Source organism: Monodelphis domestica, chromosome 1 (assembly GCF_027887165.1).
Source record: "Monodelphis domestica isolate mMonDom1 chromosome 1, mMonDom1.pri, whole genome shotgun sequence".
Lineage (NCBI taxonomy): Eukaryota > Metazoa > Chordata > Mammalia > Didelphimorphia > Didelphidae > Monodelphis > Monodelphis domestica.
Window position 1 is genome coordinate 56340673 of NC_077227.1, and position 26063 is coordinate 56366735.

Genomic DNA, 26063 nt, shown 5'->3' on the forward strand with positions numbered 1-26063 from the left:
TGGGCTTCAAATCAGGAAGACCCAAGCTCAAATTTGCCAAGACTCTGACTTAGCAATGTCTCTGCCTCAGTTTCCTCAAATGTCAAATGAAGGTATTGACAGCTCCTGCTTTATAGAACTGTTATGAGGATCAAATAATATTTAGGAAGCGCTTGGCACACGGGGCTGGGGGGAGGTTCTATAAAGGCTGATTTCCCACCCCCACCCCCAATTATGCAGCTAGGCTGTAAATTCAGACCCTTGTGGGCATCTGCCCCCAGCGATAATATGATATTTATTTGTCTGATGCTTTAAAGTTCTCAACATTTTCTCATTGATCATTTCATTTGAGTCAACACCCCGTCCTAGGGGTATCATTATCTCCGTTTTACAGATGAAGAAACTGAGACTCCCAAGCTAACTTCTGAGGCGGCATTCGAACTCAGGTAACCCGGACTCAGCCAAATCAAGCCCTCGGTGCACTGCCTGGGGAACGGGGAAGGGCTGACCAGAGGTGACTGCTCAGACGACCTCCAGGTTCTGGAGCTAGAGCCCAGGCTGGGCCTCACTCGGCTTCCCGCTCCTCGACCCCTTCCCCACCCCACAGCAGGAGGCTGCCACTAAGCTCAGCAGCAACAGCTGTAGTAGTAGCGGCAGCAGACCCACAGGCCCCGCCCCCTGACCGCAACCACGCCCCATACCCCTCATTGGCTCCTCCCCTCCTTTATTTCCCCGCCCTTATCCCTTCCTCCGCTAGGGCCCTGGGCCCCAGCCTTCACACATGCGCACTCTCGCTCCCCGGCTTCCCCCTCCCCTTCCTCCCGCCCTTCTCCTCCCCTCGCCTCCCCTCCCTCCATTCTCGCGCCCTTTCCGGGCTTGGCTCCGCCTCGCTTCCAGCCGAGACCACGCCCCCAGAAGCAGTTCCGGTTCGGGCGGGCGCTGCCGCGGGCGCTGCCGCGGGCGCTGCGGGGCCCGAGGTCCCAGTGTGATGCCCACGCGCAGCCGCCTCGAGCCGTTGGCTCCGCCCTCGTCCCCAGCTCCGCCCTCGCCCCCACTCGGGGCCCCCAGTCCCGGCTCCGCCCGGAGGGGCCACCGGGACAGCGAAAGCGGCGGGAGCAGCGACTGCTGGGACAGTGGCGAGATGTCGGAGAGACCCAGCCCGGCCAGCCGGGTCGAAGAGGACGAGCGGCCCCAGGTGAGGCTCGGATCCCGGGCTGAGGGAAGGGGGAGGGTCTCGGAGGTCTCCAGGGCCGAAGGGCCCTGAAGGGGCGGGCGCCGCGGTCTGAGAAGTCTGGGAGGGCCGGAGTGGGGGTGGGGATATGTGTGTGCGCGCGCGCCCGTGCGTGGGGTGTGCGCGCGTGTGTGTCTGGTATGGTTTGTGTCTAGGGTATGTGGGAGGGGGGTCTGATGTATGTTTGAGGTGTGTGTGGTGTCTGAGGTATTTACCTGCTTGTGTGTTGTCTGGCGTGGTGGGGGGCGTGGCTGTGTTCGAGGAGTGTGTGTGTCTGTCGGAGGCATTCATGTGCATATGTCCCGGGTGGTTTGTGTGGGTGCATGAGGGGAGTGTCTTTGTCTAACATGCTTGTGTGTGTGCGCCTGCTGTGTGTGTCCGTGTGTGTAATGAGTGTCTCTCTGAGGTCTATGTGTGTGGTTTCTGTAGCTGAAGTGTAGACAAGCATGGTTGTCCAGGTGTGTGTGTGTGTGTGTGTGTGTGTGTGTGTGTGTGTGTGGTTTGTTTCTTAAGGGAATGTGTCAGTATCAAAGGTGTGCGTACATGTGTGTATGTTGCAGGCAGCTTTGCATTGCCCATTGAGAAGGTGCCAAGTCCAGGGTCGTCTAGTCTTATTGGGAGAGCTGATCTGAGAGGGGAACAAACTTCAAGGCTCCCCCAGATTAGTCAAGGCCAGCTCTTCCTCATCCCCTTGGGGCTGGCTTTACCATTCCTGCCCAGTTTCTTGTGATTGCCCATTATACCACCTGTGTCCCAGTCCAAGTGACCTAGCCTTGGCTCTTGGCATACACATCCTCTTGGACACTCTTCCCACCTCTCTCACTATATATAGAAGGCTCAGAATAAATATTTATTGAAATGAAATGTATGATCAGGCAAAAGCAGCTCCAACATTTTGCTCATGTTGAGTGATTTTCATGGTTATTCCTCTTAAACTCAAAAAGGTCTTGCACTTGAATAATTTTCATTCATATTTTATTATAAATTTTTTATATTTTTACTGTAGAAGTTTATCAATAAATGCAAATTATTTATAATGAAGTGACTAGTTAAAAGAATTGGGAGTGAAGGTTGGGTAAGTGACTTTCCCTAAGGCCTCCTGAAATCTGGCCTCATGTCTTAAAAGGCATCTTAAAAGAAGTTCTAGATAGTAAGTCTTGAAGAGGAAAATGTCATAACAATTTCTTCTTTCAGTAAATTTCCTTGCTCTATGAATTGCTTATCTGAAGTGCCTGAGGGAGTTAGGGTTTTTGAATACTTAGTTTTGATTGACTGAATTTACCTCTGAGTAAGAGTTTGATCTTAGCAAGACTGGTATAGATTGAAGTGGTAGGCCTGTAACCTTAGGAGAAATCCAAATATGACATGCTAATAGTGGGAGCTTCCTATGTTCTCTCTGGGTTATAAGGCCTCCAAGACCCCAGGCTTATCTTTGCTAATTTGTAGGAGTTTGAGGTAAGTTTTTATAAAATTTGTAGTGTTAGTCAGATGTCATATCAGGTAAAATGCTTAGAATACATACTTTTTTAGTGTTATCTAGAAAAATAACAGGTTAGGAAGTTATTTTAAGTTTGCTACTAACATAGACAGGTGGGAGCCCTGAAATGCCTTTTTTAGGAGACAGCCTTATACCAAAATAGTATATTTGACCAAGGAAAAAAATTTGTTCAGGGAGGCATTTTGGTAGAAAATGAATAATACTCTTTCATATATTTTTTGCCTGTAAAATGTTTAATTTTGTTTGGGCTATTATTTAATTTAATTATTTAATTTATTTATTTTTAAGCCCTTACCTTCCGTCTTAGAATCAATATGGTATATTGGTTCTAAGGCAGAAGAGTGGTAAGGGCTAGGCAATGGGGGTCAAGTGACTTGCCCAGGGTCACACAGCTAGGAAGTGTCTTGGGTCTGATTTGAACCCAGGACCTGCCATCCCTGGGCCTGGCTCTCACTGAGCCACCCAACTGTCCCCAAGCTTTTATTGTAAAGGTCAAATGTGCTTTATTCTACCTATGCTACTTTTATTCTGATTATGTACAATACTAGATGTCTTTTTCATTATCATTTTGTGATCTGTATATTGAACATATTCTGCCAGAAATCAGAACCCCTGCTAAAAATGACAAGAAAATAGTTTGTTGATTTAGAGTAATTTCTTCAATACCAAGAAACTATAACATAGCAGTCTGTCCCCCCCCCCCCCTTTAAAACATTATTTTATTTGGTCATTTTCAAACATTATTCATTAGAAACAAAGATCATATTCTTTTTCTCCCCCCCCTCCGACCCCCCCTCCCAAGGGTGATGCGTGATTCCTCTGGGTATCACATGTGTCCTCGGTCCAAACTCTTTTCCATAACATAGCAGTTTTAAATAATATACTTGATAGGTCAGAGACATTATTGGTTTGTCCTTGAATACTCGGATCAGTCAGCTGACAACCATTTTACAAAGGCAAAATGAACTGAGTCATTTTATCTTAGTTTATCAAAAGATCAGTTTGCTTGTTTTTATTTATGGAACTTGGAAGGAAAATCATTAATTTTAAAAGTAGAAGTGTAAGAACTTTCTATTTGGGTAACATGTTGATGTTAAAGAGAGCTCTGTTAAGTATCTACTATATTGCCAGGCACTGTACCATCAAGACTGGGGATACAAAGAGAGACCAAAGACAATCTAATAGAAGTAACATGCAAATTAATCATGTACAAACACACTATATACACAATAAGTAGAAAATGAACAGAGGGAAGGCATTAAAATCAAGAGGGATCTAGAAAGCCTTCCTATAGAAGGTAGGATTTTAGCTGGGACTTGAAGGATTCCAGGTATTAATATTAATTATATTAATATCTATATGCCTAAATATCCAACTCCTTTTATTTACTATTGCCAGATTTCAAAGCCACTTGGTTGTAGTGGAAGTAAACTTAATGGAAAGACAAATAAAGACCCATATTTAACCTAAAGCATCTGTTTTGAAGCTTTTACATTGAGGAACCTTCAATACTTTTCAAAATATATTTGGTAGAAGTGGTGCTTTATAAAGAATTTTTCAGAGATGGGAATCTTGACCCCTGTCTCCTTTTTGTTTTTTTAAGAAACTAATCAGAGATATTCTAATGGGATTCCTGGTTTGTTTGTTTTTTTGACACAGATTAACTAAGTCAGAGTTTTTTAGTTTTTCTACTAAAATTTTTTCTCCAAGCTTGAACTGGGATGGCTGATTGGTGTTGATGGCTACAGTGAAGTTTGTAAATCTAACTGCTTGCTCATCTTTCTTATATGTACAGTATTTAACCACTTTGGATTTGCTTCTACATTATTAGCATCTTACTTAATATGGACTAACAGTTGTTAACATATGAATGCAAGTTAATATTGTACCAAAATATTGTACCAAGAATTCTTATGCAATTTTTGAAAGGTGTTGTGGAGCCACTTTGGTAGAGGATATAAAGTAAGGTATGAGTGGTTTGTAGTATTAGATTATCATTTTAGTTTATCTCCAAAATAATGTATTTACAAAATTTTTAAAGTTATTTTTTTCTTTTTCCCACATATCTATTATTGCTTAGTCTAATTTAGCTATTCATTTAATTTAGCTATTGCTAAATTTCTATCATTTTTTTTGTTTTGAAAACTTTGATTTTTTTTTAACTTGCTTCTCTCTAAGGGTATGATGTAACATATTCTAGGGTAACAATAGGACAAGAACATAAACATCCACTTGAGGAGAGATTTCAGCATGACTGATTTCTTCTTTTTTAAAAAAAAAAAAACCCTGTGGTTCTTGTGGCCTTGAGAGATCAGGAAGTTAACTGAAAATAGGGAATATGGGTCAATCATCTATGAAGAAGTCATTTATGAATATATAACCTTACTTTCTGCCTAGTAGTCCATCTTTATATTTAATGGCTTGGTGGATAAGTCTGTTGGGTTGGTAGTGTGTACTGATCTTCCCTTTAGTCTCTTTCTCCAATTCTAGATCTTGTACTTAGAGCCCTCCTTGCTAATATGCTTCCTGGGACTTTGTTTTACTTACTGATCTTCCCTTTAGTCTCTTTCTCCAACTCTAGATCTTGTACTTAGAGCCCTCCTTGCTAATATGCTTCCTGGGACTTTGTTTTACTTTGTGAATTTTGAAAAGTAACTTTTCTTTTTCCTAACTTCTATGGTAAGAGTAAGTCCATAATTTACAGTTGAAAGTGCCCACTACTGAAACACGGAATTCAACATGGGAACTTAGATCCTAGCTAGGGAGATTACTTATTAGAAATATTAGGAAGACTTTGTTATAATAATTTTCATTGACAAAAACACCAAAAACAGAGTCTCATGAAGGTCCCAGTGCATTATGCTTGCTTATGTTGTAAATTCCCATTCACACAATTGTTGTGAGTTGTTGTTTTGAATTTGCAGGGCATTGAAAAGAAATATGTTGCTTCCTTTATATTTTAACAGTTAAAAAATCCCATGGGCATGAGAGAGGCATTAGAACTGCGGATTCTACTGATTTAGAATCTTCCTATGCACTTTTATTACTCAAAATCTAAACTGTTTTAAAACTTCCCTAGCTCCTTAGTTACTCTAAGATTTGGAAATACTTGCAAGTGAGATAAATAGATCATGTCATTGAAATTTGATTAAATCCATATCAATTTCATTAAATCCATATCAATTTCATTAACAATAGTATTGACAAGCAGGACAAAGATTGCCAAAACTGTACATTAAAGGTGGATCTAAGTCTAGTACAACATTTTCACAGTATCATAATAAGATTTCCTATTTTGAGTCAGCTTCTTTCCCCATTAAATCTAAATTGATTTCTGGTTGTAACATTTAAGAATAATTATTTCATTGATCCAACAACCAAACCTTCAGACTCCAAATGCTAATTTAGTGAATACCCAATAATTGAGTACTATATTTCAGACTGGGGTGGGGAAAGCAGTCCTTGAATTGAAATCCTAATTATTTGGATTGATTAATGTTTTTTAGAAATGGGTTGGTGACTGTTCAATGATAGAGAGTTGTGTTCAGAGTTCTGCTTATTTTCTGTTCCCTCTTTAATTTTGTGGGGTGGGGGTTCCTGGAAGTTTTTATAAATCTGGTCAATGAAAACTATGCCTTGAGTTCATTAAGAAAGTAAAGAGCTTATTTTGAGTACTCTTTTTTTTTTCTGATTACTTTTTTATTTTTATTTTTTACTTTTAAACATTATTTTATTTGATCATTTTCAAACATTATTCATTGGAAACAAAGATCATTTTCTTTTCCTCTCCCCTCCCCCCCCCCCCCCCCCCCGCCACCCCTCCCATAGCCGACGTGCAATTCCACTGGGTTTCACTTGTGTCCTTGAATTGAGTACTCTTAAAGGCAAAAGTATATCTAGAAAAACACCTATACTACTTCACAGAAAGATTTATCCATCAGGAAATCTTGACTTAAATCCAGAGTTCTTAACTTGATGGGATCTGTGACAAAAAAAAGCTTCAGAACCCTTGCTCCAATATGAAGAAGAATGAATGTGAAGAAAAACAAGACTGGATGTACCCCTGAGAGTAAGTTATACTTACACACCATGACTCTCATTACTCATGAATGCTGACCAAAACAACAGGATTAATTCCTTGACTACTTTCAGAACCCTACAGTACAGTTCAGGGTTTTTTTTGTCCTCGGAATTATTTGTTATCTTTTTCTTCATTATCTGTAAATTGGCAGAATTACTGCCTACTATATCTTTATTTAGTAGACTTGAAAAATTAAGTAACTTCCAAAATCTGCTCAAGTATTTTATATGATTTCCTCCTAGGAAAATTAACTTTGGTATGTTTTTTTCTTTTTCTTATGTAGCTTTCTATTAAACAGGGTTCCTAGGACCTTTTACCCCCTTACGACATTACTACTTTTTCACTGTTTAGATACTAATGAGTCATATTTTATCAAATTTTTTAGAAAGGTCTCTGGGAACAGATAGTACTTTATTGGACCTCAGCACTGCACTTGAATAAAGTAATCTTGAGGTGTGATAGGGATGGTAGAAAAAGGACTAAACTTGTGAGTCACTAGCTCTAGGTTCAGGTAGTACACCATTTTCTATCAAGACAAGTCTTTTAACCCCTTAACCTTTTTGTTCCTTCATTTCTTTATATGTTAAATGAGAGGATTGGAGTAGAGTCCTATCTAGCCCTTTGATTCAGTTATGCATATTTTTTCTTCTTATGCACTTAAATACAAAGGTTAAAGAACTTGTTATAAATCAGTGTGCTACATAATGAAAATAATTCAAGTGGCTGTAAGGTGATTTTAGTGTCTATATATTTGGGCATTGATTTTGTCATTATAATATGGAACATTACTGGAATAGCTGCTTCACTTTAATTCTATCCTCTGCATCATAAAGGCTACCTAATGATGTATTGAGAACCATTTTGCTCTCTTGTGGTTGGACTAATTAGTCAAAATGGGAATTCTGTGGATGTCTTAGTTATTAATGCTTTAGTTGTCATGTTAAAACAGTTTTATAAGATGTCACAGAATTATTTGATTTAGCCCTCCTCCTTATCCAAGATGGCCTTTCTGCTTTCACTATACCCATTATAGTATAGTCAACTTCTTTTCATCCTCATCACCTAATCTTGTTCTTTTCTTACCTATTACCTGAATACTTCATAGAAGCTTCCTGAACCAGTTTCCTTGCCCCTGGTGTCTTCCCTGTGGCAGCTGGTTAGTCTTCTCAAACTCTTATCCTACACAAAAGAATCCTCAGTAGTTCTTCATTGTCCATTAAATAAGATTTAGACCCCTCTAAACTGCCATTTAAGACTCTCTGAACTTGGCTTCAGTGTAACCTTTCCAGACTTATTTCTCCCATCTCTCTCTCTCTATATATATATGTGTGTGTGTGTGTGTGTGTGTGTGTGTGTGTGTGTGTGTGTGTGTGTGTGTGTGTATATATACATATATATATCCAGAAAAACTATATTACTTATTAGTCCTTCACCTGTCCAATATTTTCCCCATCTCCAATACTGCTTCTCATACCTGGAGAGCCTTGCTTGCCTTTCTCTTCCAATTTGGGCCTTTTGAAATCCTAAAGACTGTGACATGCTCCATGAAGACTGGAACCCATATTTTAACTGAATTTTTGTCTCCCCATCCTAGCATGAAACTTTGTACTGAATAAATGTTTGACGAATTGAAATAGAATTGAAGACTTGACTCCAGTGTCATCTCTTCTGTGCAACTTTCCCTGACACCCCCAAACTATCCCTAATTGTAATTGATCTCTCCTCTTACCCCTCCGAGTACTTCATATTTTTTTACAACCTAGTACATCCAACGTTGTATTAGATTTGTATATGTGCCTTTTTCCTAATACATATATAACAACTTTCCTTTTATAAATCACTTTGTTTACAATAACCTTATGAAGTGGTAGTATTCTATGTGAAACTCGACCCCTAGACCCCTACCCTATTTGAGTTAACTCCTGCCTAATTACTAAATCTATGATTTATGCTAATTATTAATCAGTATTAGCCATGATTCCATGGGGGAAAGGGTTATTTCTTTTGTATTAACATACATTTAGTTAGTTATGGATAATAGATAAATCTTAATGCATAATACAATTAAGAGTAATTAGATTTGGTAAAATAATTGAATAGGTTATTCAATTATTCAGATGGCCTGATGAGTGTGTCAAGCAGGGACAAGATCTCCAGACCTCCACCCTAGTCCTTAATGTTGCATGATAGGAGGGATGCCATATCCTCTATGGAAAGTCCTCTAGTTATTTTAGGAGCCCCTCAGCCCCTTGTCATTTGTCTCTGTTGCCCAGCATTGAATGGTGACTGCCTCCGCAGAAGCCCACTATCCTGTTCCCTGGGCTAATTGGCCCATTGCTCTGGGACCACAAACTGATGGGGGAGGTGTAGTTCTGTCTGACTGACTACCAATGAGAATTTGTATTTTGTGATGCACCAACTGGACTATTGGGGACTTGAGGGTAATGAAACTTGTATTATGGAGGACAGAAGAGTCTCAGATTGTGAGGAAGGTCTGGGATTCTATTTGTGGAAGGTGGCTAGGTCCCTTTAATAATTATTGGTTCAGAGCTCTATCTCATTTGTTTTATTGCAGTTTGGACACATTTCTGGCATTACATTTCCCATTTTATATATGAAGAAATTGAGGCTCAAGGTTGATTTGCTGAGTAACATGAAATAGTACAACTAGGACTTCAGTCCAAGCCTTGTGACTTTTAAGTACTTTGGGGAAGGGCCTGTCTAGTCTCATTTATTTTTGTATCTTCATCAGGCCTTGCAAATAATAGGTATTTAATAAATGTTATCTAATTTTTAGCTCAAAGCCATGAATAACCAATAAAATCAATATGACTTTGCTGATATTAAGATATTTGTAATGTGTTTTGGACAATGTTTGACACATAGTAGGTGCTTAATAAATGTTTATTGTTCCCTTTCACTTTTGGTTTTCTTTTGTGATAATAGGTGATCGGTCCATATCATCTGTTAAAGTATAGGGATTTTTTTCTCCTTTAAATTTGAATCTGGTTAATATTTGCTAAATCTTTCCATAGAAATCATGTTTTGAAATTAACTTTTTTCATACCTAATATGTAGTTTTCTGCATCATTTAATCAAAATTACCATAATATTATTGTGTTCATTTAGTTTATAATGTTAGATTATCTTGTTCTTTTGAAAGATATGTTCCTATTGTACTCTCAAAGCACCTTAAACTGGTTAATATTTGAAAGGTGTATTTTTTCTATCTAATTGAAGATATTTTTTCAGAATTCTTTTCCTGCCTAATTTGTTTCAATAATAATAATAATAGGTAGCATTTATATAGCACTTTGAAGTTTGCAAAGTACTTTACAAATGTTGTTGCAAACTAGAAATAACTGATAGTTCTAATGATTCAGTTTTAGACCTGGGACACTGGAAAAAGCATTCAATTTTGAATTAGAAGAAAGTATTTTAAAATACAGTTAAGAATCTCTGGCCTATATGATAATCTTTAAGATCTTCTTCACTCTAAAGTGAATCGATTTTACCAGCTGCCTCAGTAAAGGATCTTATACTATTTTTATTGTAGTATTTGTAAATAGAGGGACTACCATTATTAGTCTTCATGGACATTGTCGTGAGTAGTCTAAAGAACCCTGAACTCTAGGCCAGGAGATCTGGTTTTGTTTGTGTGACCTTATGCAAGTCGTTTAATGAAAGCAACATATTTCTTTTGTATTTCAAGATTTGCAAAAGTATCTTTTTAAAACAATCCTAAAGCAAGTAATTTTGACCTAGTTTTAGAATTGTCAAAACTGAAGTTCTGAGCATCTGCATCACTTGTAAAAAATGTGATTGCTACTACTATAATTTAATTCTGCTCATATTGGAAAAAGAAATGTTGTTTTAAAGATTCCTTTGAAGTTCATTTAGCCAGGCACTCAAATCTGGTCACTGAAGATACTGTTTGCATTTGTTGTACTTTGTTCACACTACCAGAGTGAGAAAGGAAATTTTGAGAAGCACCACACTTCCTATTAAGGGAAAAGAACAAATTCATATTGTAGGAGAGGATTTAATTGAAATTATTTCTAGGAATTTGGATTAATTTTGGCCTTAGTTCTCTACTGGAATCTTAGTAATCAATAATGAGAAGAATGAACTTAGGAATCTGACACACCTAGCTGAATATATAAGATAAGGAGACCAAGCAATTAGTACATCCTAGTAAACTAGATCAAACCAGAGGTTTTATGACTTTCTAAGAATGGCAGGAAGGCTGAAAATCAGAAATTAGACTTTTCAGGTAGGAATTTTCTTTCTTTTGTCTTTTAATTTATTTATTTAACATTAATTCCCAAAATAAAATTAATGATAATTTTATGAATGTTTAACAAATTTGGTATGGCATGAATAACAGTTTTCTATTTTCTGGGGCTTGGGTCTTAGCAATAGCAGATTCTAGTGGAGTCAAGTAATATAATCAGTAAATATTTGTTAAGCACATTCTATATTCCAAGTTCTGTATTAAATGCTAGGGATACAAATAAAGATAAGTAGCTCACAGTTTAGTTGGGGAGACAACTTGGCAAAAACAAGCTTTTTACAGATAAAGTGGAGATTATTGTTGTGAAATAGAAACCCACAGACTCCATATAGACAATTTAGGCAAATAAAGTCAAAAAGCGAAATTTCTCCAAGTCAAGGTAGAAAGTTAGATTTTATTGGAAGAGGGCCGCCAAGTCCTCCAATAAAAGCGTTCTCTTGCATGTATTATTATATTGTTGGACCCCGACAAGAGACATCGCCCAGAGGTTGAGACCTGGTTTTTATAACAAAATGAATATTTCCGTACAAGATCACAAGACATAGCATCAATATAGACTTTATACCCAATTACAAAACTGACTGGTTGTTCATTTTGGAAAGCCTATATTAGTCCTCTGACTAATGACTTCATTACCTATCTCTCCTATGTTCGGTGGGAAGAGATGACTATTTCCAAACAGGAAAGGGGGCATGATGTTTGTGCCATATTTGGACATGAGATCCGGATAGTCAGCATCTTATGATAAGGGGAAGTACAATCTTAGGGAGGGATTAGATATCCTGTTAGAAGCAGTTTTTATGCTTTAGTTAGAAATCCTTGTAAAATTATGAATTTTACTGATTGTATTAAGATTATAATGGAATTTATACTAATCACTTTAGAATCACAATACTGATTATCTTAAATCTAATACTATCACTAAAATCCAATCAAGTATAAGGGGGTAGGGGTCTTTTTCCCCCACATTATCCCTCCTCTGATCCAAAGAAAACTGCTACCAGTTTTCTGATGGATCATTTACAATCTAAAAACAATGCAACATTTAACATGATAATGTCAATAGGCACACATTGATTATACATTAATAAGTTTCATTAACAGTATCTAGTCCCACAGACATCATGATCTTGCAACATTTAATTCTTTCAGATGTCTTCCTTCTTCCAACTTGATAAATCTGCCCCATTCCACCATTTTGGTAGATCCAGTCCATCAACCTAGTCTCTATGTAAGTCACCATCCAGTTCTTAACTAGCTGAATCTGTGAACTTGTTGTAGAATCAATACAACAGGGACCAAATGCAGCGTCAGAATAGAAAAAATCCCACTATACAATCTCAGGTGATCCCTTGTTCAAAAATCTCATCTGTGGTGTGATTAAAATACTTCTTTATTGATCTTCAGCAGAGTGCATGGCTGAATGTAGAGGATCTAGTAAGAGTACACCTGCAAAGAAGTTCTCTTCTGGACCCAATAGGTTATTATAACCTTTCTGTTTAAGTTTGTAGTTCACAAAATCAGTCACAAGAGCAGGGACATCAGTAGGTACTGGAGATGCCATTGTGGGAAGATAACCAGTTAATATTCATAAAAGTAACAGTAAACATTAAATGATATATCTATATTTTCCAAGAGACAAAGGGCCATGAGACAGTAAGTGACAGACAACATCATAAATCAAACAATATTACCATATTAACAAAAAGCACAAAAGGGTTGTTGCAAAGTTCCAAAGAAAGAAAATAATATTGCATACAGGGAAGACCAAAAAAAATCCTCTTTGATGTTCTAAGGTGCCAGCAACAATCTGGATTCCAGCTAGCAACATATTTTAAGAAATTATAATGGTGACAATCAAGGAGAGACTGAAGTAAAAGGGTGTCCTTGATCATATCTATACAAGTTCTAGTCAGTACAGTCCCCTCCTGAGAGCGCTGATACTTCTTTTATAGAACGAATAACAAGCTGCACACCATGGTACATTCTTCCTTTCCCTAAATTCATTACATATACAACACCTGTACAGAGATGTGATTATTGTAGCTACAGAACCATTAGGTAATTGATGTTGAAACATTTGCCGAGTAGGTGGTACATAAGGAGCCATATTCAAGGTTGACAAAGGAGTAGATTCAGGTGCAGGATCAGTAGGTACAGGGCCAGTTGATTCCATTCCCATAGAGTCTAAGGGGTCACCATGTACCCATTCCAAGGTATTTGTATAGCATTTCTAAGGTCCATAGAATTTCCAACAATATTAGATTAGAGTTCAAGTAGAACAGTAAATATTCCTCAGGACCTGCAAAATAAACCAGGATAGCATACACCATGCTCACACTTAGGATAACAAATAATCAGGGAGTTCCAAATGATCACTTCCCAAAACTAAAGGCAACAGTAGTAAGCTCAACATAATAGTTAAATCCCAAGTGCTATAGGTTCTTCTCAAGGCAGGTTGGGTAGTGGTTGGTTCTTTATTTACAATAGTCTGTACTTCTTGAAACTAGTGTACTATGCATGATGTATTGCACTCCTTAAACACTGGAGTATGAAGGGCAGAAAGGACGTTAGTAGGTTTTAACCAAATCCCCATGTGCATATTGAGAGTGGAATTCAGTTTGAATGAGATGTTTGTTATTGCTGAAATTTGCATTTCCAATTTCTTCTTCTTCTTTTCCCTCCTAAGACTAGGGAACTATGTCTTGGAGGAGTAACTAGAATGTTGAAAAAGTCAGGCTCCAAAAAAAAAATATGGAGGCAAAGTCTGCCTCAACCTGATATAAGATGTACTGTGACAAACAGATTCATACCATTTGATTGGAAAGTGGAATAGGCTTGAGCCCTAAAGGAACAGATAATTCCCATATGAAAAAAAAAATTTTTTTATATAGACAAAATCAGAATGGTGTAGTTCAAAAGCAATAGGGCCTGATTGAACAATAGTTCCCATTTGTTGCAGTTCCTTTAACCTGTGTTGCAATTCCCTAAGATACTTGGCAATTTTCATGTCACCCCAAAGCATAGAAGTATATTCAGTAACAAAGGACTTCGCCTTTAGAGGCAGATGACCAAGTAACATTTCATAAGGAGAAACATGGCAATCGGTAACAAAAGCAGCACCTGCCTTTGAGGCAGGAAGAACTTCTACCCAATGAGTCAATAACCAAGCAGTATTTCCATCGAGCTACTTTGGGCATATTTATAAAATCAGTTTGTAAAACATTAAATGGGAGATAAGCTAGAGAGTGACCACCATATGCAACTTTTCTAAAAACATGTTTATTAAAAGCCAAACATTCAGGACAACCTACAGTGATTCTGAGAAGCTACCAATGTGATTCCAGATGCTATTCAGCCCCTTCTTATTGTATCCACAATTCCTCATGCACAATAGTGACCACCTGTATGTACTACCAAACTCAGGCCTGCTGCTAACTTTTTTTTTTTTTTGAAGAAATGGCTTGCCTTCCTCACTACTTACCCAGATCCCTGATACCTGCTTAGCATCATACTGCTTAATCCACTTCATAGTGTCTGCTTTATAGATGATTCCTGTCCAGTTTCCTTTAGGGAGAACAGAGTCTTTACCTGTATCAGGTTTCTCTTCTGTAGTAGCCAGCATCATGGTGATCTTTGGCTGCTGACTTAGCAGCTAAATCAGCTCTTTTGTTTCCTCTGGACACAGGATCACTTTCCTTTTTGTGTGCTGAACAATGTATGATGGCCAAAGCTCTGGGCAATTGTATAGCTTTTAATAAGTCCTTTATCTGGTCAGAATAGGCTACCTGTTTTCTGGTGGAGGTGAGAAAGTCCCTTTGTAACCACAACATTCCAGTGGTATGATATATCCCAACAGCATAACAGGAATCTGAGTGGATGTTAACAATCTTTACTTTGGATAAGAAACAAGCTTTCATTAGCATGATAGGTTCAGTAGCTTGAGCTCTCAGATTGGAAGGCAAAGAGGCTGCCCATAAGATTTCATAGTCTGTAACCACGGCTGCCTGAGTAAAATGACAGCCTTGTTCAACAAAGGAAGAACCATCAAGCTCAGGATTTTCCAGAGGGAATGTCCAACAAATCCTGACCTGGTCTTTCTGATAGGTCAGGAACAGATTCACAGTTATGGTAAGGTTCTCCTGACACAGGAAGGTCTGGGAGTAATGTGAAAGGATTTAAGCTGTTACGTCTCTTTAGGGTAATAACTTTCATTTGCTAGTACCGTCACTTCATATCTAGCAATTCTCTAATCTGAAAATGCTTGCGTTCTGTGTCTTATCAATAGAGCCTCAACTTCATGGGAGCACTGGATCATCAAAGAACATTCCAACATTAGGTCTAATGATTTATGGACTAGCACAGCAGCTTCAGTCACTGTATGCAGATAGGGAGGAGCTCCTGCTGGTACAGGGTCTAGCTGAGCTGAGTAGTAAGCTACAGGTCTTTGGAGAAAGCAAAAATTTGAGTTAGCTAGCTCCCTCAGAGCTACAAGCTGTTCTGGTTTTGCCTCCAAAGGCTCAGTGACCAAATTCTTTGTCAGTTCAGTGAGAGACTTAATAATTCCCCAATAGGCTAGTATTCAAGCATGACAATAACCTGCTGTCCCTAATATTGCTCATACTTGCTAATAAGTTTTAGGAATGGATAGGTTCTGCAAAGTCTGAACTCTTTTTGGTGTAATAGTTCTTTTTCCTGGTGACAAGATAAAACCCAAATATTCTACTTGTGACTTACATAACTGTACCTTGTTCTTTGAAATCTTAGTCCCTTTTGAGCAAGCTCTCGAACCAGATGACAGTAACAGATTTCCCAATCTGGTGAAGCTAGGAGCAAGTCATCTACATATTGAATCAAAGTAGAATCTTCCAAAGTGATGGTAGACAAATCTTGCTGTAGAATCTGAGAGAACAAAGTTGGACAAATTGCTAAATCCCTGAAAGCCTTGTGAAGGTGTATTGATGACCAAGCCAGTTAAATGCAAACAGGTATTGAGATTCTGGGTTAGTAGGAATAGAATGGAAGGCTGCACATAGATTAAAAACAGAAAAGCAAGTTGCACCACAGGGAATAAAAGCACACAATAGTTGTGGGGTTAGACACAACAGGGTGTAGAGGAATCACATAGTTATTAATTGCTCTCAAATCCTGGACAAATCAATATATATTGACACCTTCAGTGTCAAGTTCAGATTTTTTTTTTTTGAAGTATAGGAGCATTGACTTCAGATCTACATGGAAAAACAATTCCTTGTTTAATCAAAGAATCAATTATGGGAACAATTCCCGCAATTGCTTTTTTATATAGAAGATCCTGAGGCACAGATGGTGGTTTCCCTCTTCTAGTAGCAATAGAAACTGGTATAGCTGATTTTAACAACCCAACATCAGTAGAGGGAGTTGGCCTAACCTCTTGAGGCAAGGAATCAGGAATAGGGAGATCACACAAATCATCATCCTTTTCAGAGGAGGTATCAGGCAAATCCTTAGTACAGTATTCACTTAAAACATTTACAAAAACAGGACAGTATTCACTTAAAACATTTAAAAAACGAGAGTTAATTTTTCATCAGGTACATTCAATAAAAGATTGTTATTAAACAAACAGACAAAAAATGAATGACAATATTTAGTTTACACAGTAAATCTTGACCCAAAAAGTTGGCAAATGATTGGGGTATACATAGGAAAGAATGCATTATTGTAATTGAACCTATATTCACTTCTAGAGGTTACCATAAGGAGACTTGTTGATTTTTACCATCTACTCCAACCACATTCATCTTCTTAACTATACTTCCTTTATCCTTAAAAATGTACTGAAGAGCATATAGTGAAGCTCCTGTATCAATTAAACAAGTAACTTTAACACCTTCTATATACAAATCCACTTGGGGAAGGGGAGAGGCTAGAATGGGCAGGATAGGTAAAACTGAAACAACAGTTTTCAAAATCATTCTTGGCATCTGGAAAGTCTCCCTCCCTTGCCCCGTCATGCTGGAGAAGTCTCTTTATTTTGGGGGGGGGGGGGAATCATTATCTCTGTTCTGAAAATTCCAATCCCTATATTTGGATTTCCAACTCTGATTTCATGGATTCCAACTTCTATTCTGTGGCCAATTGTTTTCCACCTAAGCAGCTATACGTCTGTTCCTAAAGTTCTCATCTACTAAATCCTTCCTTCTCTGACACACTCTTTCTGCATATGACCTATTGCAGGCCACTGTCTTTCTTGAAGCGGAGCTAAGCAGCTCCTCTATCTTTCACTTCGTCTTTTCCTTCAAACACATACAAAGCAATAGCCTTCAATTCACCGATAGACTTCTCATGCCAGCTTGGACAGTATTTCAGGAAATACTCCTTAATGTGTGGGAGAGACTGGTTTACAAATGCTGCATTGATTACTCTGCCACCCCTAGGGTTAATAGGGTCTAGCCTAGCGAATCTCTTGGCATTTTTACACAGCCTGTCATAAGACTTCATAGGTGATTCATCCTTCTCCTGCACAGTCTATTGAAACTTGCTATAATTTTCTGGACATTCTGAAAATAAATTCATTTCCCCATTTTTTAGGTTAATTCTGGTTATCAGCTAAACTATTCTGTCCCCAACAGTGTTATAATCCCATCCCAGATCTTGTACTGGCCAGGTCCTGACCCTTCCTGGGCCTGCCACTACTCTGTTAGTGGTTTCTATCACCCCAATCTGAGGTGGATCTCATCAATTAATGCCTAGTCTGCACTCTTGCCTGATTCTGGGCAAAACTTTGTTCTCCACCCATATCTTGTCAAAGTTCCCAGAAACTGAACTCTTATCCAGGAGTTTACTGGGTTCCTGATTCTGGATATTGCTCTTCTCCTTTCCATTTTCAGAATAGAAAGGAGGGGCTAAGGGGGTTTGCAAAAATAGTCCCAGTTTTTTCTTCACCTCTTCTTCCTGCTCAATGAATTTTTCTTACTTTCTTGATCAACCAGATATTTCCAATCTCCTAAATATTCAAACTGTTTCCAATTTTCTTGTTTCTCTAAGAGGGTTTCTAACTTAATCATAAAATTTTGGGTCTCAAATTTTGGTCAGAAATTCTTAAGGGCTTTAGATCAAAGAAAACAATACTTAGTAGATTTAACCCTATCTTTTCCTTGTTCAACAGGCAGATCTCTGTAATCCCAAGCCTTTAAAAATCTGTCTAGGGAAGAGCCTTCTGCAATAGGTCCCCTCGAAAATCTAGAGCCCATGATTGGGAGGCATCCCTCTCCTCAAGGGTTACAGAACTTGTCAAGAAGAAACTATAACTGTGACACTACTATGTCAAGAAGAAACTATAACTGTGACACTGCTACTATAACTCTAAACCATACATAATTACGTCACTACCAGTTTTCTTAGGGGTTCGAGCACTCCAAAATACCCCTCTTTGTGGGGGTCCTTCAGGTCAACAATTGAGGCTAAGAGACACACACAGAGTTTCCTTGGGCTCCAAGACCAGACCAGCACTCTGGTCCCCTTGGGAGATCCAGATTTCTCCTGCAGTGCACCTCAACGTGCATTCAAAAAGAAAAATCAAAATAAAACAACATAAAATAAAACATGAGTGGGAACAGTTTCAACACTCTGTGAATGTCCCCCAGGCTGAACCTAGCCCTGTGACCCCCCCCCCCCCCGGGGCCACTGAATCCAGCCCTCCAACTCACCTTCCCTGAAACTTCTTGCACAAGTACAGGTCATATACACAAAATTTTAAACCTGAACCATAAAAGATTTGAACAACCTCATGTTACTTATTCACGGAGTCTGCTTTCCCTCATAGTGATCTAAAAAAACTCAAGAAAATCTGTTTCTAAGAGAGCGTAACACCTTGAACAAATAACCTAGACAGAAACACTTAATTTTCTCTCTGCCAATTTACATATTTTACATATTTACAATTTACATAGCCTAGGACACACAGAAAAAAAAAACTGCCTTATTAATTTTAAAACATTTTTTTCTCATTTCCACAAACTACAAGAAGAAAAGTTTTAGTTCATCTTTTTCACAAACTTCTGGCTTATACCAAATTTAAAAGACAATTGAAGAAAAATGAGAGATAGGTCTGGAAATATCTCCAAGTCTGCAGCCTTGAAGAATTCCAAATCCTCTTACCTTACTTGGATGACGGGATTCTTGGACTAGAGGAGCCATTGTTTGCCCACCGAAACTCAGCCTCTCTAATACAGAAAAAGAAACAGGAAGAATAAATCCTGTGGGTACCCTTTTAAGATCAATATCTTTCTGTATGAAAGAGAGACCCATCAAAGGTGACAAGGCTGTCACTCTATCCTACCAGAGTCGCCAACTGTTGTGAAATAGAAACCCACAGACTCCATATAGACAATTTAGGCAAATAAAGTCAAAAAGTGAAATTTCTCCAAGTCAAGGTAGAAAGTTAGATTTTATTGGAAGAGGGCCTCCAAGTTCTCCAATAAAAGCGTTCTCTTGCATGTATTACATTGTTGGACCCCGGCAAGAGATAACACCCAGAGGTTGAGACCTGGTTTTTATAACAAAATGAATATTTCCGTACAAGATCACAAGAAGCATCAATATAGAATTTATACCCAATTACAAAACTGACTGGTTAGTTCATTTTGGAAAGCCCATATTAGTCCTCTGACTAATGACTTCATTACCTATCTCTCCTATGTTTGGTGGGAAGAGATGACTATTTCCAAACAGGAAAGGGAGCATGATGTTTGTGCCATATTTGGACATGAGATCCGGATAGTCAGCATCTTATGATAAGGGGAAGTACAATCTTATTTTAGGAAGATCCCACCTTTTCTTTACTTCCTGCTCTCATCTTCTCAATAATTAACCACCCTCATGAGACATATGTACCCTTTCTACCACCCCCCCCCCCCTCCAACCTCCATCTAACCCTCCAGTTCTGGAGGGTTATTAATTATCTAATTAATTAACTCTGCTATTCACCCCCCCCCCCCAAGTAAAGTGTGCCTGTCTTCTTTTCCACAACCTTAGAGTCATTTTAAGGACTAAAGTGCCCCTCCCTGGCCATGAGGGTATTTTCATATTAGAATGTAAGGTCCTTAGGGTAAGAGGAACTATTTTTGCTTTTTCATTTATATTCCCAGCCCAAGCATAGTGCTTGACATAGTAAGCCTTAATGGATGCATTTTCATTCTTTATTCAAAAAAAATGAGGACATTAAATTGTTTCCTAGTTAACTTGGGTTGCAATAAATAACATTTCTGTTACTGTGACTCAGGTCTTTTACTCAGAAATTCTGAAAATCACAGATGATTCTTTCTTATCCTTTCTTCATCTTTGAGGTTGCAAATTACTTATGGTGAACATTTGTTGCCAGTAATTTAATTATTTCTTGTGTACTTGGGTAAAGTACTTGCATTTGAAAGGTTTTATGTGTGAAGGAAGTGAAGAAGTGCTTATTAAAAGATGTTAATGGGGGCAGGTAGGTGGTTCAGTAGATTTGAGAGCCAGGCTAGAAACAGGTCTTGGGTTCAAATTTGGCCTCAGATACTTCCTAGCTGTGTGACCCTGGGCAAGTCACTTAACCCCTAGTTGCCTAGTCCTTACTGCTCTTCTGCTTTGGAATTAATACATAGTATTGATTATAAAGTGGAAGGAAAAGAAAGGTTTAAAAAAATGTTATGAGAGATTGCATTTGTAATTGATCAGAATTTTGCCAGCTACCTATAAAAAAGAAGACTTAGAATAGAAACCAGTTTCCTAGTAGGGCACTATTTAAAATTCCATGTTCTGGTCTCATTACCTTTGGGAAAAATATATAAATCTGATTGTTGCTTAATTTTATTGGAGAAGTTCTTTCCAGTTAATAATCATTTACATTATTATCTTGAGCCAAACAATCTGGCTTATTCTTCAGTGGTAGACGAGGAAGACAAATCTGGAACTATTTTTTAATGATTTGGTGGCAAAATTGTTATAGCTAAATGTCTGGATTTTGTGTTATACTTAAAAAAAAACCCCATACTTTAGATATTAAGTTTTAGCAAGAAATCATTGGAAGAGTGACATTTCCACATCCTTTTCTGCTTATTTTTAGTTCAGTTGTTTTTAGTGATGGTTGGTATTTTACTGGATTAGTTCAATAACTACTTACATATACATATGTGCTTCACATGCTTAAATTCAAATTCTAATATTTATGACAGTATTGAAAATTATATAGTTTTAAAGCATATTTTAAATTTAAGCCTTCTGAAATCTTGAGTTTATTTCATAAATTTATTCATATAAAAATTGTTATTTTAAAAAAATCATTGCTACATTTAATAATTGGATTTTTTTTAAACCCAAGGCAGAAGAATGGTAAGGTAAGGACTAGGCAATGGGAGAGTAAATGACTTGCCCAGGGTCACACAGCTAGGAAGTGTCTGAGGCCATATTTGAACCCAGGACCTCCTGTTTCTGGGCCTGACTCAATCCACTGAGCCACTTAGCTGCTCCCTAATAATTGGATTTTGCATGTAAAAACATCAAACTCTTGTTTCTATTAAGAATACCCATCAAAATTGATGAAATTAAAGAACAAAATTTAGATTTTTCTTTTAAAGAGCCTGTTCTATAGCATGGTACAATGGAACAAGTGCAGAATTTGAAATCAGGATCTGACTTTCAATTCTAGTTCTGCTACTTATTACCTGTATTACCCTGGGAAAATCATATTATCTCTGGGCCTTAGTTTCCTCCCTAGAACGAGGGAAAATGGAGAAAATGATGTCTAAGTTTCTTTCTAACTCTAAATTTGTGGTGCTATGTTTCTATTGAAAAAATATATGTACTTTTTCCAAAGTAAAATTTATGTCTTTGCTTTTTCCTCATCTTAAATTGAATTATACTTGTGCCCTACAATCTAGACAAGATGATACTATATGCAGTTAAACTTTTTTTATCCTTTTTAGGTATACTTTCAGTTTTTTCTCCCCTCTTATCCCTTGTGTATACTTTTGTATGTCTTCATAGGAAAACCACTAGTGCCTTTGATCCTCCTTTTCATATGTAGTAGTAGTGGTAGTCTCTCGGTGACCGAGAATGACTATTGTCTTTGTGCAGTTTCATCTATGGTGTACCCTCATGTGGCTTTGGAGTCCAAAGGCTGAGGCGCACAGTTTGTGGCACATGGGGCCTGGGATGCCAGTTGTTACGGGAGGTGCGGTTGTGGCCTGGTGTCGGCGTTCACGCACAGCGGCAAGACGTCGACGTCGCTCATCTTCAAAGGTGGTGGCGGCATGGTGAATGTGGGTTCGCCAGCTGCTTCTGTCAGAGGCAGCGAGTTCTAGTTGCTTTGGTGTCATGCCAGCCCACTTCAGGTTTGACTTTAGCTGATCCTTGAATCTTTTCTTTGGCCGGCCTTGTTTCCTGAGTCCAGCTGACAGTTCACCTGTCTTGGTATTCGCTGTGGGTCCATGCAGATGACGTTTTCATATGTACTAATGAAATATTTTACCTCTCAAGCACTTCTTTACTAATAAGACATGCCTGATTGAAAGAAATAAATATTTAGAATTCAATATTGATCTAAAATGCAGTATTTTAGACACATTTAATGGCAAAAGAAGGGGAAAATTGAATCCAGTTTAACTTGTATAGAAAAATCACAACAGAATCCAGTTATTCCATCTTAATTGAAATTGAGCCATAATGTGCTCTTATGGAAAATCAAGAATGTATCAAAACTAATTGATACTAGTTAAAAAATAGATCAGTGGAACAGACTAGATAAAGAAAAATCAAAAACAATTTAACTATTGAATTTAATAAACCCAATGTTTGATAGCCCCAAGGACATAAATTGCTTGTGGAAGGATTCCACATTTAACATGAACTGCTGGCAAGAATGGAAAGCAATTTGGCAGAAATTAAGTTTAGACCAATATCATATACTATATACCAGTTTTTATAACCTCAAAATGGAAATTAGACCTGACTATTAAAAATCAAGCCATATACAGACTATAAGAGAATCAAGCAAAGTACCATTCCCAAGAATGATTAGGGAGATGTTTCTTAGCCAAGCAAGGGATAGAGATGGCCACAAAAAAAAAATACAACATGCTATTGAGAGAGCTGTCATTGGTTCTATCATTCAGGAAACCAGTTTATAATTCCTTGGATAGGCATATACAAGGAAGTTAAAGATATAATAAACAGTGGTGCCAGATACATAAAAATAATCAGAGCAGTCCTTATCATAAGAAAGAATTAGAAGCAGAAGCCAGCCAACAGGTGAGTGGCTTAAAAAATTTTGGTATAGGGGGCAGCTGGGTAGCTCAGTGGATTGAGAGCTAGCCCTAGAGATGGGAGGTCCTAGGTTCAAATCTGGCCTCAGACACTTCCCAGCTGTGTGACCCTGGGCAAGTCACTTGACCCCCATTGCCTAGCCCTTACCACTCTTCTGCCTTGGAGCCAATACACAGTATTGACTCCAAGACGGAAGGTAAGGGTTTATAAAAAAATAAAAAAAAATAATAAAAAAAAATTTTGGTATATAAACTTAATGAGGCAGTTAGGTGGTGCAGTGGATAGAGTTAGGAAGATTCAAATGCAACCCCAGATACTTACAAGTTGTGTGACTCTGGGCAAGTCATTACCTCTAACAGCCTCAGTTTCTTATTAGGTAAAATGGGAATAAGAGCACTTGCCTTCCAGTGTCAGTGTAAGATAGAACAAAATATTGGGAAAGCACTTTGCAAACATTAAAGAGCTTTAGAGCTGCTAACTATTTTTGGTATTGTTATCCTGATAGATTAGTAGAGCATTTATTAAGTGTTGATTGCTATGTGCTAGGTTACTGTACTAATCCCTGGAACTAAAGATTCAAGCAAGTAAGTTCTTATTCTAAGGAATTTACATTCAATAGATGAAGGCAAGGCATAAAGGGGGAATGAAAAGTAGTGTAGGCATTACCCAGAGAGTACCTTTTGCTTGGAGGCAAAGTAGTTTGGTGAGAAGTCTGGAACCCTGGCCCCCACCTCCAGTAATGTCATAAGCAAGCAGCCAGCAGAGTGAGGTTCCACCAGATTGGGAGGAGGAGGAAGAAGAGAAGCTGGAATCTGCATATGAACTGATTCAGAGTGAAGTTAGCACTTAAGAATTTTGGAGTGCAGAGAAAGGACTAAAGCAAGAATCTGTATGGATTAGACCAGGGTTTGCCTAACTGGAATTTTTCAAGAAAAGTCTTCTGGATGGACAGTTAAGATAGAGCACCAGACCTGGAGACAGGTCTTTCTGTCTGGGTGACTCTGGCTTTCTTCCTCTTTTCAAGTCACTTAACCCCTACTGCCTAGCCCTTGCCTCTCTCCTACTTTGGAATTGGCACTCAGTATCTATTCTAAGATGAAAGGTAAGAGTTTTAAAAAGAAAAAGAAAAATCTTGTATTCTGTTGACAGTGAAATATATAAAGAAGCAAACTAAGGAAACAAAAGCTTTTAAACATTAAAAAAAACAAAAATGAAGAAATTGCTGACATAGAATAGCTAGAAAAGGCGGGTAATACAATGTATCTCCCTACTTTGCCGAAGTGGGGGACTGTGGGTGTAGAATATTTCATATACTGACAGACTTGTCCAAGGTCAACTACCAGTGGTAACATGTGGCAGAGAAATGGGCTTTTTTTAGGTCATCAAAATTTTGTATCTGGAAGATGACTAAACCCCAGCCCTTCCTGAGTCACTTTTGTCTCAAATGATTGCACTTAGTCATTCATGTTTAAGTCACTTCTGATAGTGATTAGATGAGTGTCATTTGACTAATGTGTCAATGTTGGAAGGTAACACCAGATAGGGCTCTATCATAATAGAAAAATGGGAAAAGGGCTGAGGTGGTTTCTTGGTAGTTATTACCTCTCTTACAGGTATATTCTGGTTACAAATCTTTCCATTAAGTTTGTGTCATTTCTCTGTTGTTGATAGGATGGAGACCAACAGAATTATTTACAAAAATTAAAACAAAATATGTATCATGGGATGGATTAAGGACCCTTTGCAATGTCAAATGAGTAAAGAAAGCATGTAAATTTTTATGTTCATTTTCACTTTCTCTTATCAAGATGAAAAGAACACCATATCTGAACATTTTTAACCTTAGTTTTTAGAGGTTTTAATGATTGATCATAATTGCATTAAGTTATTTAAAGGAAAAAAATTGTATAAGTAGAACACTGTCATTTTGAGAAATCCATCTTAATTGATCAACAATTTGCAGTCAGAATGTTGTAAAAAGAACTACTGTCTTATATTCCACATAGTACAAAAGAACTGTTATTATCTATTTGTACCTTTTCTCTTGTACTTTAGAACTATGAGCACACCACTATCTGTTGACAGCTGACTCTTTAGATGCTGGCTGTTCTCGTTTCTTAACAACATGGTATTGACCTTTGATACTTACTAGCTTTTGATTACATATAGTTTGGGGATAAGACGTTTTCAAGTAATATCAAGTGAGAGAAATGTGACTTCATAATGTGAAAGAAAATGCAATAATTTTTAGTATATAAGCATCAGGTAAATTTTAAAGTAATATAAATTAATGATATTTGCCTGATACTGGTCTATATTCCCTATGTTAAAAAATAAAAAATGGGAGAAAAATAAGCTCAGCAAAACTAAGAAACATTATTCAAGTTCTATAATATATGTAGTGTTCTACTTCCATAGGCTTTTGGCTCTGTAACAAAGTTAGGGATTCTCCCTCCCCCCCTTCACCCCTTGGTTTTCCCATCTCCCTACCCTTGTTGGGTAAGATAGAATTCAAGATCCCAATGGATCTGGATGTTTTTCCCTCTCAGAGTTGATTTCCCTGAGAGTAAGGTTTAAGTAAAAACTCTCTTCCTCTCCTTCTTATAGGAGTTTTCTTCCCCTCCCCTTCCCATGTGAATCTTTGTGTGAGAACGATTATTCTATTTGGTCTTTCTTTTCCCCCTATTTACACATTACA

General features: G+C 37.9%; 1 protein-coding gene across 2 annotated transcripts in view; it reads left to right on the top strand.

The window, feature by feature from the left end:
• Positions 1 to 731: 731 nt before the first annotated feature.
• Positions 732 to 26063, top strand: part of SAMD8 (sterile alpha motif domain containing 8) — a 68069-nt gene continuing 42737 nt past the window's right edge. The window contains exon 1 of one of the 2 annotated variants that reach the window (XM_056799561.1): positions 732 to 1174. In XM_056799561.1, coding sequence (XP_056655539.1) covers positions 761 to 1174 — 414 coding nt within the window. In that variant the 5' untranslated portion in view covers positions 732 to 760. The remainder of the gene's footprint in view (positions 1175 to 26063) is intronic. The other variant, XM_003339960.4, reaches the window with a different exon arrangement.